Source organism: Zeus faber (genome assembly GCF_960531495.2).
Source record: "Zeus faber genome assembly, chromosome: 2".
NCBI lineage: Eukaryota > Metazoa > Chordata > Actinopteri > Zeiformes > Zeidae > Zeus > Zeus faber.
The window spans coordinates 52439197-52456944 of NC_137189.1; the positions used below are offsets into that span (position 1 = coordinate 52439197).

General features: G+C 43.7%; 1 protein-coding gene across 1 annotated transcript; it reads right to left on the reverse strand.

Moving 5' to 3' along the window:
* Window positions 1–687: 687 nt before the first annotated feature.
* mcm3 (minichromosome maintenance complex component 3) lies at window positions 688–15722 on the reverse strand. The gene is made up of 17 exons (XM_080022004.1): window positions 15586–15722; window positions 12667–12779; window positions 12098–12306; window positions 11568–11698; window positions 10454–10692; window positions 10263–10371; window positions 10008–10161; window positions 9332–9463; window positions 8890–9098; window positions 8607–8781; window positions 8004–8130; window positions 5527–5677; window positions 4575–4715; window positions 4326–4432; window positions 4143–4216; window positions 1318–1411; window positions 688–1244 (listed from the first exon to the last, which is right to left on the reverse strand). Exons 1-17 carry the CDS (start codon window positions 15658–15660, stop codon window positions 1046–1048), a joined length of 2439 nt encoding a protein of 812 aa, XP_079878130.1. The 5' UTR covers window positions 15661–15722; the 3' UTR covers window positions 688–1045.
* Between the last annotated feature and the right edge of the window lie 2026 nt (window positions 15723–17748).

Genomic DNA, 17748 nt, shown 5'->3' on the forward strand with positions numbered 1-17748 from the left:
CAAGTCTGTACTACCAAGTCTGAACTACCAAGTCTGTACTACCAAGTCTGTACTACCAAGTCTGAACTACCAAGTCTGAACTACCAAGTCTGAACTACCAAGTCTGAACTACCAAGTCTGTACTACCAAGTCTGAACTACCAGGTCTGAACTACCAAGTCTGTACTACCAAGTCTGTACTACCAAGTCTGAACTACCAAGTCTGTACTACCAAGTCTGAACTACCAAGTCTGAACTACCAAGTCAGCAAGTCCGGACTTCGCGTACTTGGTATTGAGAAACGGCCTGTGTTTCTAGTGTTTCTAGTGTTTCTAGTGTCTCTAGTGTCTCCAGTGTCTCTAGTGTCTCTAGTGTTTCAAGTGTCTCTAGTGTTTCTAGTGTCTCTAGTGTTTCTAGTCTCTAGAACTGGTGGGGTTCAATTTGTGGTTAAGAGAAACGGTTTGTGTTACTGAGCTGATAAACAGAATTTAAAACCCTCTTCCAGATTTGTGGAACCTCTGTTTCTTTGGGAAAACAGAGAAAATGTGGATTTCACTGTTTTTCATATGCAGATCAGGGTGACCGACGCAATCGTCTCTTATGTTCACGCTTTTTCACACATACAGGCAGGAAACTAAGGGAAATAAATCCAAACCTAAAGTAAAAGCAGTCAGGAACCATAAGAATCATAACAGGGTATATCAATAGGTCTATAAGGCATCATAACAACATTTTATTTGAAAAGGGTCCTGGTTTAAACTGTGTACACCAAACTGCTGCTGAATTAATCTATTAACATAACTTTCAATCTCAAAGTTCCTTTTCATTTTCATGGATTTAAAGTCGTCTTCCTGTAAACTACAGTGGAATACAGTAATATCAGGACTATCACACTTTCACAGAAAACAAGATATTAAAGCAAATTCTTTTGTAAATATTGAAGATTAGGTTGACAAACAGATACTTTTACAACCAACAAAGAAGGAATCACCTCCAACCGAGTCCATGAAACCAAAACAGCTTCAGGAAAATGAAGAACACAATGACGCAACGACTGCTCCTCCTCCTCAGATGAGGAAGACGATGCCGTCGCTCAGCATCACCTGGTTCTCCTCCTGCATGGCGCCCAGCGCGGCCTGCGCCTCCTCGTCGCTGAACGGAGACGAACGTGAGGCGTTGACGCCGACGAGGAGCGAAGAGAGAGAGACGGACTGAGAGTGGGAGGAGTGGAAGACGGAAAACAGGGACGACTTGAAGGCCTTCATCCTGGGGGAGGGTTGACATTAGTACAGCACAACAGCCACTCTTATTTTGAAAAGTCTCCAGACCCCAGCCTCACCTTTCTGCAGAGAGGGGGGCGTGGCCTCCCACGGAGGGACAGGAAGCAGCGTCTGTCAATTCCTGTTCAGCGGGACGGGGAGTTCCAGCCTGAACTGGATCCAGAGTTTATGTTAATGACCTGTTCTATTATAATAATAATAACAATACTAATAATAATTATAATAACAATAATGATTATGATGATTATTATTATTATTATTTTATTAGTATGTAAAAACACCAACAGGAAACAGGAAGTTACATACCTTTAAAGACAATTTGAGTGAAATGTAATAATTTTAATATTGTTTGATGAATCAATTTTTTAGGGAAGTTCACTTTAGAAAAGATCACTTTAACTCTAAACCCTAAAAAAATACTTATAATACTAATAATACTACTATTAATAATAATACTAATAGTACCCGTACTAATACTAATACTAATGATACTAATAATACTAATATTACTACTACTACTACTAATACTACTTATAATAATAATACTAATAGTAAGAATAATAATACTAATACTAATAGTAATAATACTAATAATAATACTCATAGTAATAATGGCAATAATACTAATAATACTAATAGTCCTACTACTACGACTGCAAATAATACTAATACTTAGAGTAAGAATAAAAATAATAATACTAATACTACTACTACCACGTATAATAATACTAATAGTAATAATACTAATAATATTACTAATAATACTACTACTAATAAAAAAACTAATAGTAATAATACTTATACTACTAATACTACTACTACTACTACTACTACTACTACTAATAACCCATCACCTGCCTGGATGACTATGATCCCGTAGCACTGACCTCTACCATCATGAAGCACGAGCGGCTAGTCAGAACCCACATCTGCTCCTCCCTTCCTGACACCCTGGACCCCGTTCAATTTGCATATCGCCCAAACAGATCTACGGATGACGCCATCGCACTGGCAGTGCACACCACCCTCTCCCACCTGGCCAAGAGCAACACATACATGAGGATGCTTCTTCTAATAGTCGGTCTATTAGAAAGGAATTTTCTACTTTTTATTTTATTTTATTTTTGTACTTTTTCCTAGGACTTATTGTGTGCTATCACTGGGTGCGTTGCATTACATTTCACTGCATATATGTATGAAAGTATGTATATGTATGTGACAAATAAAAATCTTGAATCTTGAATCTTGAATGCTGCTTGTAGATTACAGCTCAGCATTCAACACAATTGTGCCCGCTAAGCTTGTTTTCCAAGCTCAGGATCCTGAGCTGTGTACTCAGTCCCCTCCTGTACGCCCTGTTCACACGTGACTGTGTGGTCACGCGCAGCACCAACACCATCCTGAAGTTTGCGGATGACACAATCATCATAGGTCTCACCTCCAACAATGATGAGTCCTCCTACAGAGAGGAGGTCAGCGTCTTGGCAACATGGTGCCAGGATAACAACCTCTCTCTCAATGTCTGCAAGACTAAAGAGATGATCGAGGACTACAGGAAATGACAGCTAGGGAAGCCCGCCCCCATCCACATCGACAGAGCTGAAGTGGAGAGAATCTCCTGCTTCAAGTTCCTCGGTTTCTTCATCAGTGATGACCTCTCCCGGTCCAGGCAATAAAAACTGCCCAAAAGCGCCTGTTCTTCCTGAGGAGACTCAAGAAGTTTGGCACGTCTGTCAGGACTCTCACCAGCTTCTACCGATACACCACCGAGGGCATTCTTACCGGCCGCATCACCACCTGGTAAGGCAGCTGCTCCGCCGCCGATCGCCATACGCTCCAGAGGGCGGTGAAGACGGCGGAGCGCATCATCGGCCCCCTCCGAGCAAGGCATCTACCGCACGACGCCTCAGGAAAGTCACAAAGGACGACAGCCACCCAGGCTACGGACTGTTCAGGCTGCTGACTGTTCAGGCTGCTGACTGTTCAGGCTGTTGACTGTTGAGGCTGCTGACTGTTGAGGCTGCTGACTGTTCAGGCTGCTGACTGTTCAGGCTGCTGACTGTTCAGGCTGTGAACTGTTCAAGCTGCTGACTGTTCAGGCTGCTGCCGTCTGCCGAACGTTAGCGGACGACCAGCCTCACCAACACTTTTTACCCTCAGACCATCAGGCTTCTCAAGCTGCAACATCTGTCGTCACCTCTGTCAATTGAATGTACGTCACCACAACCATATGTACACATCCAGCGGCACTGCTTCACTTTATATTGATATATTTATATTTACATCCATGTCTTGTGCAGTACACTGACCTGTTTCTGTTGGAACTGCTACAATGTTCCAGTTATTTTAGTTTCAGTTTTCGGATTATTTTCTTCTTTTCATTTGATGTACATACACTGGGACCTCTTGCCCGTATTTGTAATATTGACTTACTCTTTTTTTTATTGTTTTATATTCAACTCTAATTTTATTAAAAAAACATTATTTCCTCCTTATATTTGCCTTGTTATTTTATCTTTTTATGCCACTACGCAGTTGTTCCCTGTCCTGCCCCAAGAATTTCATTGTACTGAATGACCTTGTGTTGTACTATGCACTTGACTAATAAAACACTTTGAACTTTGAACTTTAATAATAATAATACTAATAGTAATAATAAAAATAATATTACCAATAATACTACTACTACTACTACTAATAATAATAATAGTAATAGTAATAATAAAGCTAATAATACTATTACTAATACTACTATTAATAGTTATAATAAAACTAATAATAATAATAATAATAATAATAATAATAATAATAGTAATAAAATTAAAAATACAAATGAAACAGGTAATACTAGGTGTAATACTGTTCCAGACTTCCTGTTTCTTACTCTCAGGGACGTCGTGCTCGGCCTGGAAGTCGTAGGGGCTGTAGGGCTCGCTGCCCTGGGAGCCACGGCGCCTCCTGCAGGACACACAGGTAACAACAGGATTCATTCATCATGACGACCCAAAAAAGAGTACATAGTATTACTGCTGTGTGTGTGTGTGTACTAGTGTGTAGCAGCGTGTACCTCTTCCTCTCAGACGGAGCAGTGTGTGTGTTCTGGGTGCTGCTCTCTTCCTCTTCCTCTTCAGAATCCTCCTCCTTCCTGGAGCGTTTCCTGTCCTTCTCCAAAACCTGTTTCACAATAAAAGCTCCAAATTAAACAACCCCCCCACTGATGTTCAACTACTGTGTGTGTGTGTGTGTGTGTGTGTGTGTGTGTGTGTGTGTAAGGTCTAAGGTGTGTAGTACTGTGTGTATTTCCAGGTGTGTGTACCTTCTTGAAGTACGCGTACTGCACCAGCTCCACAGCCGCCTCAGCATCCTGCAGCTCCACTGCTCGGTTCATCCGGGCTTTAGCGTGAGCGCTGGACAGACGGATGAGGGTCTCTAGGGTCCGGGCGGTGACCGGGGAGGTCTGGGGGGCGCGGGGAGGGGGGTTAGTACTACCAGTACACCAGTGGAGGAGTCAACAGCAGTACTACTACACCAGGTGGGACCAGCAGTTTATCTGATTAGAGGGATGTTCCGGATAGTGGAACATTTAAATATTAACTTCTGTTAATATGTATTTTATATTTTAAAAAAGGTTTCACAATAATAAATAAATAAATAAATAAAACCAGTAGTATAGTGAGATATTTGTGTAGGACAGGTATAAACAGTATTTTCACACATAAATAATAATAGTAAAATAAAAGCTCACAGTCAGACCAGTGTGTTCCCTTCATTCTACCAAGAGTCGTTCAAGAGTATTAGGTAATGGAGAGGGACGCGCCGGTCCCAGGGGGTTATTTTCCCTCTGGACACCTTGATTGATTGAAGTTTTAATGAAAACATTTCTCTCTAGTTTTATCTCCGTTTCTATTGAAAAGGCTGCGTAGCTGCGCACCGTTAAATTTAAATCTCGCAAAAATAGAGAAATGCTGCGGCTCCGCACGGACCCAACGCGACTGATGTGGCAGTGGAGCTGCAATGGTTGATTCAACAGGAAGCAGAAGTCACTGCACACCACACCGCACCGCAGGCGGCGTACCGAACGGTTCGATAACATACCGTGTACCGGTGTGTGTGTGTGTGTGTGTCTGTGTGTGTCTGTGTGTGTGTGTGTGCGTGTCTGTGTGTGTGGGTGTGTGTGTGTGTGTGCATCTGTCTGTGTGTGTGTGTGTGTGTGTGTGTGTGTGTTTGCGGGTGTGTATCTGTCTGTGTGTGTGTGTGTGTGTGTGTACCCGGGCGACGTCAGCGGCCAGCTGATCCTGGCAGCGCAGTCTGGAATACTCCTCTGCGATGTGATCAGCTGCTTCCTGCGTCAGGACGGGCGTCACCGCCTTAGCCACGTGCACGTACTTCCTGATGAACTCCCGACTGAGGACCTGGTCCCTGTACAGGAAGCAGAGGGAGGATAGGAAGTGGAGGGAGGACAGGAATTGGAGGCAGGACAGGAAGCGAAGGGAGGACAGGAACATTAAAGATCATGTTGATGCTGTTTTTAAATATCTCAGATGTATCTAATCTACTAAACTTTAACTAATCTATCTCTAATCTAGCTAGCTTTAATCTAACCCTAATTTTACTCTAATTTACTCTAATCTAACTCTAACTCACTGTAACTCTAATTTGATTCACTCTAATCTAACCCTAATCTAACTAACTCTAATCTAACACTAATCTAACTAACTCTAATCTAACTCTAATCAAACTCAAATTTTACTCAAATTTACTCTTATTTTACTGTAATCTAACTCTAACTAACTGTAACTCTAATTTGATTCACTAAAATCGAACTAACTCTAATCCAACACAAATCTAACTGGAATCAAATTTACTCTCATCTAATGTACTCTAATCTCACCCTAACCTAATTTACTCTAATCTAACTCTAATCTAACTAACTCTAATCTAACTCAAATTTTACTCTTATCTAACTAACTCTAATCTAACTCTAACCAAACTCAAATTTTACTCTAATTTACTCTTATTTAACTGTAATCTAACTCTAACTAACTGTAACTCTAATTTGATTCACTCTAATCTAACTAACTCTAATCTAACCCTAATCTAACTCTGATAGAACTAACTCTAATCTAACTCTAATCTAATTTATTGTAATCAAACTGTAATCCTACTTGAATCTAACTCTTATCAAACGCTAATCCTACTCTAATCTAACTCTAATCTAACTCTAACCTAACTCTAATCTAACTAACTCCAATCTAACCCTATGTGGCGGACAAAGGGGCGTGGTCAAGCACCGGCTGGAGGTGACAGCACGGTTCCCTTTTCCTGCGGCCACCAAGCTGCGTCGAGTCGGGAGTTTTCATTAATGTCTTGTTTGTCTTACAGAGGAGCTCAGCGCACGGGTTTGTGAGCTGCCCAGGAGCGGAACGACATTCCTCCTGCGCCTGAGAGAACTATTATCGATAATTTTATAATAGACCCTCAGATATATTTATTGATATTTGTGGCCTGCGTGACAAAGACTGAAATGGACAATAAAACTCAAGCCATGTTGGCGCACCAGGGCCAGAAAGACTCCGTCTCCCTCCCTGAACCCTCAACTGTGGACTGAGACTCCCACACCCTAATCTAACTAACTCTTATCTAACTAATCGAACTAACTCTAATATAACTCTAATCTAACTCTAATCTAACTAACTCTCATCTAACTCTAATCTAACTAATTCTAATCTAATTCTAATGGAACTAACTCTAATCGAAATCTAATCTAACTAACTCTAATCTAACTCTTATCTAACTCTAATCTAACTAACTCTAATTTAACCCAAATCTAACTCTAGTCTAACTAACTCTAATCTAACTAATTCTAATCTAACTAATTTTATTGGAACTAACCCTAATCAAACGTACTCTAATGGAACTAACTCTAATCGAACTCTAATCAAACGCTAACGAACTAACTCTAATCTAACTCAAATCTAACTAACTCTAATCTAACTCTAATCTAATTAATTCTAATGGAATTTACTCTAATCTAACCAACTCCAACTAACTGTATCTAACTTGAACCTAAATATACCAACCCAACTAACTAACCCTGTTGTTAAAGTTATTCTAGATCAGGGGTGCCCAATCTGTCGATTGCGATCGAATGGTAGATTGCAGAGGTAGTGCAGGTCGTTCATGCAGTGATGCAAGGAACGCCAACATATATTGTATATATAAAGTATACACAGTATATATATATAAATAAATATATTTAGCAATTTTTATTGCAGGTAGATCATTTTGACCTGGTCATTTCAAAAATAGCTTGCAGGCCGAAAAAGTGTGGGCACCCCTGGTGAAGATGAATCTAAAGCAGGTGAACCTGAATCTGTGTGAGGACACTGTTTGATAACAACTAATACAATATATAAAGTATGTGTAGTGTGTGTAATTGTGTGTGTTGTGTGTAGTGTGTGTATCAGTGTGTGTATCAGTGTGTATCAGTGTGTGTTGTGTGTGAATCAGTGTGTGTATCAGTGTGTGTAGTGTGTGTATCACTGTGTGTAGTGTGTGTAGTGTTTGTAGTGTGTGTATAGTGTGCATCAGTGTGTATCATCTCTAGTCTGTGTATCAGTGTGTGTATTTTGTGTATGAGTGTGTATCAGTGTGTATCATGTTTAGTCTGTGTATCAGTGTGTGTATCACTGTGTATCAGTGGGTATATTGTGTATTGTCTGTATAAGTGTGTATCAGTGTGTACCTGCGTCTCTTGCTGCTGTGCAGCAGGTTGTCGTGCTTCTCGTAGATCTCAAGTTCTTCTTCCTGTTCTCCTGCAGCGTCTGGATCCTCTGTGGTCAGAACGTCAACAGCTCCACCCAGAGCCAGGGCTGCACACACAGGAGGGTCAGCAATTATTATTATTAATATGATTATTATTAATATTGTAATGATTGTGATTACTATTGATATGATTAATATTATTATGATTGTGATTATTAATATGATTATTATTAATACATGGGCGTTTTGAGGTGCATCAGTGATACTAACACTAGTCAGCGGCTCCATCGCTCCATACAAACTGTAATATAACGGCTTGTACATTGTATTATTCATATTTGTATGATTCATTACATTACATTACATTTAGCAGACGCTTTTATCCAAAGCGACTTACAATTATTCAAACACCGACGGACGCAGCGATCAGGAGCAATGAGGGGTTAAGTGTCTCGCTCAAGGACACTACAGCATGCTAGCAGGAGGAGCCTGGGATCCAACCAGCAACCTTTAGATCACTAGACCACCAGCTCTACCTCCTGAGCTACCATCCCCCACACAAATTCAGTATTAACATTCTCACCGGCTCCATCCCGCTCCTGAGGGTTCCGGTAGCGGTGCATCCTCAGGACGTGGTCTGAGATCCGGCGATCCTGGTCTGCATCGGTCTGGTCCAACATGATGAAGAGCAGATCGAAACGCGACAGCAGAGAGTCCTGCAGCCCGATGTTCTCCATGGGGGTCTTATACTGGTCATACTGGGAGGAGAGACACCGGTTAGACTGCTTATCCTGGGAGACAGACAAGTCATACTTGTTAGGCTGGGAGAGAGACTGGTTGGACGGGTCATACCGGTCAGTACTCACCCTGCCGTACACGGGGTTGGCGGCCGCCAGCACAGAGCAGCGGGCATTGAGCCGGGCGTGGATCCCGGCCTTGGCCACGGTGACACGGCCCTGCTCCATCACCTCATGGATTGCCGTGCGGTCCATGTCGGACATCTTGTCAAACTCGTCAATGCAAACCACGCCCCGGTCTGCCAGCACCATGGCCCCTGCCTCCAGACGCCGCTCCCCTGGGGACAGGAAGTAGTCAGCAAAAAGTCTGTGTCAAGAAGTCTTTAACAGGAAGTCATAAATTTGATGATTATTGCGAGATCCAACGACTCTAGAGTTGCTGGTGGGGTTCCTCAGGGCTCCGTCATCGGCCCCACTTCACTCCTGATTGAAGTTAACGAGGTGGAGGCAAGTGCATCGTCCTACAGTCACTCACAATATACTGGCTGTAGTATTTTAGTAGTATAAGTACCCGTCTCCTGGTCGGTGGTGACCGCGGCGGTCAGTCCCACCCCGGAGGATCCTCTTCCTGTCGTCGGAATGGCTCTGGGAGCCGACTGGAGAACAAAACGAAGGAGCTGAGACTTAGCAACAGAGGGATCACCTGGGAAAGAGACAGTCAGCAGACAGATAGACAGGGAGGACAGTGAGACAGGGAGAAGAAAGAGAGACAGGGAGGAGAGAGAGAGAGACAGGAAGGAGAGAGAGAGAAAGGGAGGAGATAGAGAGACAGAGAGGAGAGAGAGACAAGGAGGAGAGAGAGGGACAGGGAGCAGACAGATAGACAGGGAGGAGAGAGGGACAGAGAGTGACAGGGAGGAGAGAAAGATGGAGAGAGACAGGGAGGACAGAGAGAGACAGGGAGGAGAGAAAGATGGAGAGAGACAGGGAGGCGAGAGAAAGACAGGGAGGTCTGTTATCGATACTACCTGATTGAAGTACTTTATTCCTGATTAACTATGTATTCAGAAACTGTTTCCTGGACCAGGAAACACAAGTCAGAACATTCCAATCAGACAGGAAGTGGCTGTATCTCAGGACAGGAAGTGGCTGTATCTAAAGACAGGAAGTGGCTGTATCTCCAGACAGTAAGTGGCTGTATTTCCAGACAGGAAGTGGCTGTATCTACAGACAGGAAGTGGCCATACCTATTAGCAGGACGTTGATGTCTCCTCGAATGCGGGATCCGTTTTCCAGAACCTTCTCCACTCCGCCCAGCAGCATGCACAGGATGGCCTTCTTGATGTACTGGTGTCCGTGGATGGAGGGCGCCAGCGAGCGGGCCAGCTGCTCAAACACATCCTGGAGCAAGAAGAAGAAGTAACTTCACAATGATCTGATCGGTCCGATTGATCGGCCTCAACCTGCATTGACTCAGCCCGCAGGGGGCTGCACTGACCCACCTTGGAGTTGGACTTGCTGAACTTTCGGATCTTGGCGATGTCGCTTGGCGAGAATGACGGAGCAACTTCCTTACTCATCTGTCTGACCTGGCAGGCCACCATGATGGTCCTGGGGGGGGGACAAGGCCACATTAATCCTGAGCGGGAATTCAGGATGTAACTCTTTCCTTCCAAACTCCTCGGGGGTTTACCGGAAGGTTCCCGAGGTAAAGCCGCCCTTCTTGCCCGGCAGGCAGCGGTATGTGCCCACCACCTGGACCCGGTCCCCCGGTTTGATCCGGTCCACCAGGTCGTTGTCCAGGATCACGTCCACGGAGCGCGGCAGCTGCCCCGCCGGGGCCTTCTCCGGCATCTCCTGCACCGTCACCGTCTGGTGGTCCTTGTAGCTGGAGAGACCGAACTCCGTCTCCAAGGGGTTGTTCTCCTCATCCTGGAGATGTGGGTGAGAGGGCAGTTAGACTGGTGAGGTCAGGGGGTAGTTACCCTGGTGGGGTCAGGGGGCAGTTACCTTGGTGGGGTCAGGGGGCATTTACCTTGGTGGGGTCAGGGGGCGGTTACCTTCGTGGCGTCAGGGGGCAGTTACCCTGGTGAGGTCACAGGGCAGTTACCTTGATGGGGTCAGGGGACAGTTACCTTGGTGGGGTCAGGGGACAGTTACCTTGGTGGGGTCAGGGGGCAGTTACCCTGGTGGGGTCACGGGGCAGTTACCTTGGTGGGGTCAGGGGGCAGTTACGCCGGTGGGGTCAGGGGGCAGTTACCCTGGTGGGGTCAGGGGGCAGTTATCCTGGTGGTGTCAGGCTGCAGTTACCTTGATGGGGTCAGGGGGCAGTTACCTTGATGGGGTCAGGGGACAGTTACCTTGGTGGGGTCAGGGGGCAGTTACCTTGGTGGGGTCAGGGGGCAGTTACCCTGGTGGGGTCAGGGCGCAATTACCTTGGTGGGGTCAGGGGCGGTTACCTTGGTGGGGTCAGGGGGCGGTTACCATGGTGGGGTCAGGGGTCAGTTACCCTGGTGGGGTCAGGGCGCAATTACCTTGGTGGGGTCAGGGGCGGTTACCTTGGTGGGGTCAGGGGGCGGTTACCATGGTGGGGTCAGGGGTCAGTTACCCTGGTGGGGTCAGGGCGCAATTACCTTGGTGGGGTCAGGGGCAGTTACCTTGGTGGGGTCAGGGGGCGGTTACCATGGTGGGGTCAGGGGTCAGTTACACTGGTGGGGTCAGGGGGCAGTTACCTTGGTGGGGTCAGGGGGCATTTACCTTGGTGGGGTCAGGGGGCAGTTACCTTAGTGGGGTCAGGGGGCAGTTACCTTGGTGGGGTACAGAGCGGATGAGGGAAAAGCCTCCAGTGATGTCATGTCAGTGTACTTCCTCTCCACTGTCTTCTTGGTGGCCGGGCAGTAGTGGACGCTGCGGACCACCTTGGGACGGACCAGAGAACCTGTCGGGACAAGAACCTTTTGAGTGTTGGGCTCAGACACAACAAACACATGGGACAGGACGGCCACTCAAAGCAGGGTGAGTTGAATCTGTGTTTTTTTATTTCTGTATGAAATCAAATGGGGAGTTGGACCTCAGCATTCGGAGCGGATGATTTCACCGCAGTGACTGATACCTCCATGTGGTAACCATGACAAAACATAACAATGAAGGAAGGTTTGAAGGTGGAGAAGAAGATTTGGAACAGAAAGGAGAAAGAATGTCGTCGTTTGGTGGAACTTTGGTAAGAGCGCCGGTGCGGCACTAAACGTACGACAGAGCATCAGGTAGAAACCAGCAGGGGGCGCTGTGTGAGGACCCCCCCCCCCCTGCCCGCTGCGCTCCTCAGGGCTGGACTCACATTTGGTGACGATGCCCTCCAGACAGACCACGCCCCCTAACAGGCGGGAGGTCAGGGTGCGGGGCGTGACGTGCTTGGAGCCGAAGCTTCCCTCCAGACCGACAAAGAAGTCGTCGTGCTGCTTGGCGTAGGTGGCGTCCACCGAGGAGACCAGGTCCTTGAGGGCCCGCTGGAAGGCCAGCAGCTCCAGGAAGGAGTCGCTCAGCAGCCTGAGCCACAACACAGCACATCAACTTTTAAAAGAAAGCTTCATATGAACATTCATTATTATTGATATTGGAGTCACTGTGATATCACACCCTCGTCGTAAACAGGACCGACTTTTAAAAGTGGTCACCAAGGCAACCACGCATCAGCACACACAGTCAGTTGCCAGGACTGACAAAATGGCTGCCATATTTGAATCATTTTATCATTGAGTGACAGTAGAATTTGTAATCTATAATTGATGATAATTCTGGGAATATCAGATCATCAAAATATATCATGTTCCACAATCCGATCTGAGTATATATTAATACTTTAGTCTGAATATATATGATCTATATTTATATTAATCCTCATCGTACTTTGCAGCTCGGGCCTCGTTGCGTCTCCGCAGGTCGTTGATATTGACGATCAGTCGGGATCCGTTTTCACTGATCATGTCCCGGACCTTGTTCTGGTAAACGCCCTGGTCCTGCTGCAGTACCACAGACGCCACAAACAATCAGTACGTCAACCAATTGATACGTCAATCAATCAATACGTCAACCAATCAATACGTCAATCAATCAATAAGTCAACCAATCAGTACGTCAACCAATCAATACGTCAATCAATCAATACGTCAACCAATCAATACGTCAATCAATCAATAATTCAACCAATCAGTACGTCAACCAATCAGTACGTCAACCAATCAGTACGTCAACCAATCAATACGTCAACCAATCAATCAATACGTCAATCAATCAATACGTCAATCAATCAATATTGACCCCAAGGTGAAATGTGTTAAGGAGACAGCAATACAGATAGATCTCACTGCCCCCCTCTCCATTCCTCCATCTCTCCTTCTATCCCTCCATCCCTTGTCTCCATCCCTCCTCCCATCCTTCCTTCTATGCCCCCTCCTCTCCATTTCTCCATCCCTCCTCTCCATCCCTCCTCTCCATTCCTCCTCTCCATTCCTCCATCCTTCCTCTCCATCCCTCCTCTCCATTCCTCCATCCCTCCTCTCCATCCACCCGATCCCTCCTCTCCACCCCTCCACCCCCCATCCTCCCCATTTCTCCATCCCTCCTCTCATTTCTCCATCCCTCCTCTCATTCCTCCATCCCTCCTTCCATCCCTCCTTCTCTACATCTATCCCTCCATCCCTCCTCTCCATCCATCCCTCCTCCTCTGATCTCGGTGCTTCCTCTACACCACGCCCCCTGCTGGATACTGACATATTTCCTCTGAATAAAAAACAAACTGATCATTAATAACATAACATGTAAATGTGGGTTGGTGTGGAATTCAATACACATGACCATATATGGACACATCACACATAAATACTATGGCATGTAATAATATGAATAATAACAATAATAACAATAATAACAATAATAATAATAATTATTATTATTATTATAATAATTATAATAAAACTAATAATAATAATAATAACAATAATAACATTGCAACCTGTTGATGTTAACAAAGGAACCAAACTGCAGAAAGTTCAGACTAAGAGACTGATCAGTAACATTGATCAGTACTGATCAGTATTGATCCGTATTGATCAGTATTTATCTCGAACAGAACTCTGTATTGATCCGTATTGATCACTATTAATCTCTAACAGAACCCTGTATTGATCAGTATTGATCAGTATTAATCTCTAACAGAACTCTGTATTGATCAGTATTGATCGGTATTAAGATCTAACAGAACGCTGTATTGATCAATATTGATCAGTATTTATCTCTAACAGAACTCTGTATTGATCAGTATTTATCTCTAACAGAACTCTGTATTGATCTGTATTTATATCTAACAGAACTCTGTATTGATCAGTATTTATCTCTAACAGAACTCTGTGTTGATCAGTATTGATTAGTATTTATCTCTAACAGAACTCTGTATTGATCAGTATTGATTAGTATTTATCTCTAACAGAACTCTGTATTGATCAGTATTTATCTCTAACAGAACTCTGTATTGATCAGTATTTATCTCTAACAGAACTCTGTGTTGATCAGTATTGATTAGTATTTATCTCTAACAGAACTCTGTATTGATCAGTATTGATTAGTATTTATCTCTAACAGCACTCTGTATTGATCAGTATTTATCTCTAACAGAACTCTGTATTGATCAGTATTTATCTCTAACAGAACTCTGTATTGATCAGTAATTATCTCTAACAGAACTCTGTATTGATCAGTATTTATCTCTAACAGAACTCTGTATTGATCAGTATTTATTTCTAACAGAACTCTGTATTGATCAGTATTTATCTCTAACAGAACTCTGTATTGATCAGTATTTATCTCTAACAGAACTCTGTATTGATCAGTATTTATCTCTAACAGAACTCTGTATTGATCAGTATTTATCTCTAACAGAACTCTGTATTGATCAGTGTTTATCTCTAACAGAACTCTGTATTGATCAGTATTTATCTCTAACAGAACTCTGTATTGATCAGTATTTATCTCTAACAGAACTCTGTATTGATCAGTATTTATCTCTAACAGAACTCTGTATTGATCAGTATTTATTTCTAACAGAACTCTGTATTGATCAGTATTTATCTCTAACAGAACTCTGTATTGATCAGTATTTATCTCTAACAGAACTCTGTATTGATCAGTATTTATCTCTAACAGAACTCAGTATTGATCAGTATTTATCTCTAACAGAACTCTGTATTGATCAGTATTTATCTCTAACAGAACTCTGTATTGATCAGTATTTATCTCTAACAGAACTCTGTATTGATCAGTATTTATCTCTAACAGAACTCTGTATTGATCAGTATTTATCTCTAACAGAACTCTGTATTGATCAGTATTTATTTCTAACAGAACTCTGTATTGATCAGTATTTATCTCTAACAGAACTCTGTATTGATCAGTATTTATCTCTAACAGAACTCTGTATTGATCAGTATTTATCTCTAACAGAACTCTGTATTGATCAGTATTTATCTCTAACAGAACTCTGTATTGATCAGTATTTATCTCTAACAGAACTCTGTATTGATCAGTATTTATCTCTAACAGAACTCTGTATTGATCAGTATTTATCTCTAACAGAACTCTGTATTGATCAGTATTTATCTCTAACAGAACTCTGTATTGATCAGTATTTATCTCTAACAGAACTCTGTATTGATCAGTATTTATCTCTAACAGAACTCTGTATTGATCAGTATTTATCTCTAACAGAACTCTGTATTGATCAGTATTTATCTCTAACAGAACTCTGTGTTGATCCGTCGCATCGTGACTCACGTCGTCATCCAGAAAATCCAGATATTCCCTCTGAGCTTCTCTCAGCTCCGCGTCGTGAGCTGCGTCGGTCGTCATGTCTTCTACAATATTCTGTTATAATAAAGTTTTAGTAGAGTTGTATTCAAGTTATATTAAAGTTGTATTAAAGTCGTAATAAAGTTGTAATACTCGGAGCTTCTGCGGACCGTGGAAACTCCTTTCAGAGACACAGGCAACTAGAAGGTTTTCGCGCCAAAGGGACACCACGTGGTCACCGAACGTAGGATGCGATTGGCCCGCACGGCGTCTGCTCATTTCCATACTAGGCGGGTATGTAACTTACTGACCAATAGCTGGCCGTGTTGCTGCATTAATGCCCGCCCCTTCGGCAAAATCCCGCGAAAGTAGTGAAAGGAAAGGGCGGGGCTAAAACGAGACAACGCGCCTGTCATGATGCGTCAGCAGAGCCGCCATCTTGCTCCGGTGTCTGATCGTGAGCAATTATAATGACAATTATTATTGTTTATATGCTAAGATGTTGACATATATATTTATGTTTTATATCCTTAGCCCTTTAGCGCTTAGATTTCTGCACCGTATGTGGCACAAAACTGTGGAATTGCTCAAACATTATTAGAATATTACTAGTAACATCATGAGAATATTATTTGAAACATTACATTACATTGCATTGATCAGACGCTTTTATCCAAAGCAACTTACAATTATTCAAACAGTGACGGACGCAGCCATCAGGAGCAATGAGGGGTTAAGTGTCTTGCTCAAGGACACTACAGCATGCTAGCAGGAGGAGCCTGGGATCCAACCAGCAACCTTTACATGACTAGACCACCAGCTCTACCTCCTGAGCTACCATCCCCTTATGCTAAATATTACTAGAAACATCATTAGAATATTAATAGAAACATTAAATTGTCAGAATATTATTTGAAACATCATTAGAATATCATTAGAAACATTGGTGGCACGGTGGCACAGTGCATTGCACTGCTGCCTCACAGCAACAAGGTCCTGGGTTCGCCTGGGGCGCTGTTGGCACCGTGCTCAGGTGGGTTATCTCCCAAATAGGAGCCTTTCTGTGTGGAGTTTGCATGTTGTCCCCGTGCTCACATGGGGTTTCCTCCACCTCACGTCAGTAAGGGCCGCCACCAGCGATGGACACTTATCACCTGGTCCCCGGGCGCGTCCACGTACGCTGCCCACTGCTCCTGGCTGTGGCCCCGGAGGAAGGACAAGCCAGGATGGTTCAATGCAGAGAATCCATTTCACCAGCACCATCAAAGCATGTGTGTGTGTGTGTGTGTGTGTGTGTGTGTGTGTGTGTGTGTGTGTGTGTGTGTGTGTGTGTGTGTGTGTGTGTGTGTGTGTGTGGTGTGTTGCGTGACGAATAAAGACTGTTTCTTTCTTCATTGTCAGAATATTATCTCGACTCATTCAGTGCAGTGTCTCCGTTGCGGTGAATGGAATGAATACCGCACAAAGATGGCGGTGGTATTTACGTATCTGGCTCAGGGCATTGACGCGTCTAATTTCAGATCCAAAATATCCTCCAATCCGCTCTCGACAGATTTTAAAAAAGTATAACAATTATCGATTGATTCCAATATAAATCCTTTTTAAAATGTGATTTATATGAAAATGTTTGAAAATAAATAAAGGAAGACGATTTTAAAGGAATTTGGCTGAATTAATGAAAGTTAGGCAGGTAGTTTGTCGAAAAATAAACCCAAGGAACCCCCATCCCACTCATACCACAGGGTCTGAACGATCAGTTCCCCTGGGAGATGAAGGAGCGACAGGAGGTGCTGTCTCCCGTCATGAAGGAGACACACAGGAGGGTAAACGTGTATGTACTGACGGTCTGTTATTCCCAGACTCCTCCACCACGTCCTGCTTATTCTGAACATTATGTTTGTATTATAGTAATTATAGATGCAAGATGTAGAAATTGGCATCTTATCTATGTCAGGATTGAAAATATGTTTCACTCTCCTCATCTCTCCTTCCTAATCCCTCCCTCCCTACTTCTCTCCTCATCTCTCCTTCCTAATCCCTCCCTCCCTACTTCTCTCCTCATCTCTCCTTCCTAATCCCTCCCTCCCTACTTCTCTCCTCATCTCTCCTTCCTAATCCCTCCCTCCCTACTTCTCTCCTCATCTCTCC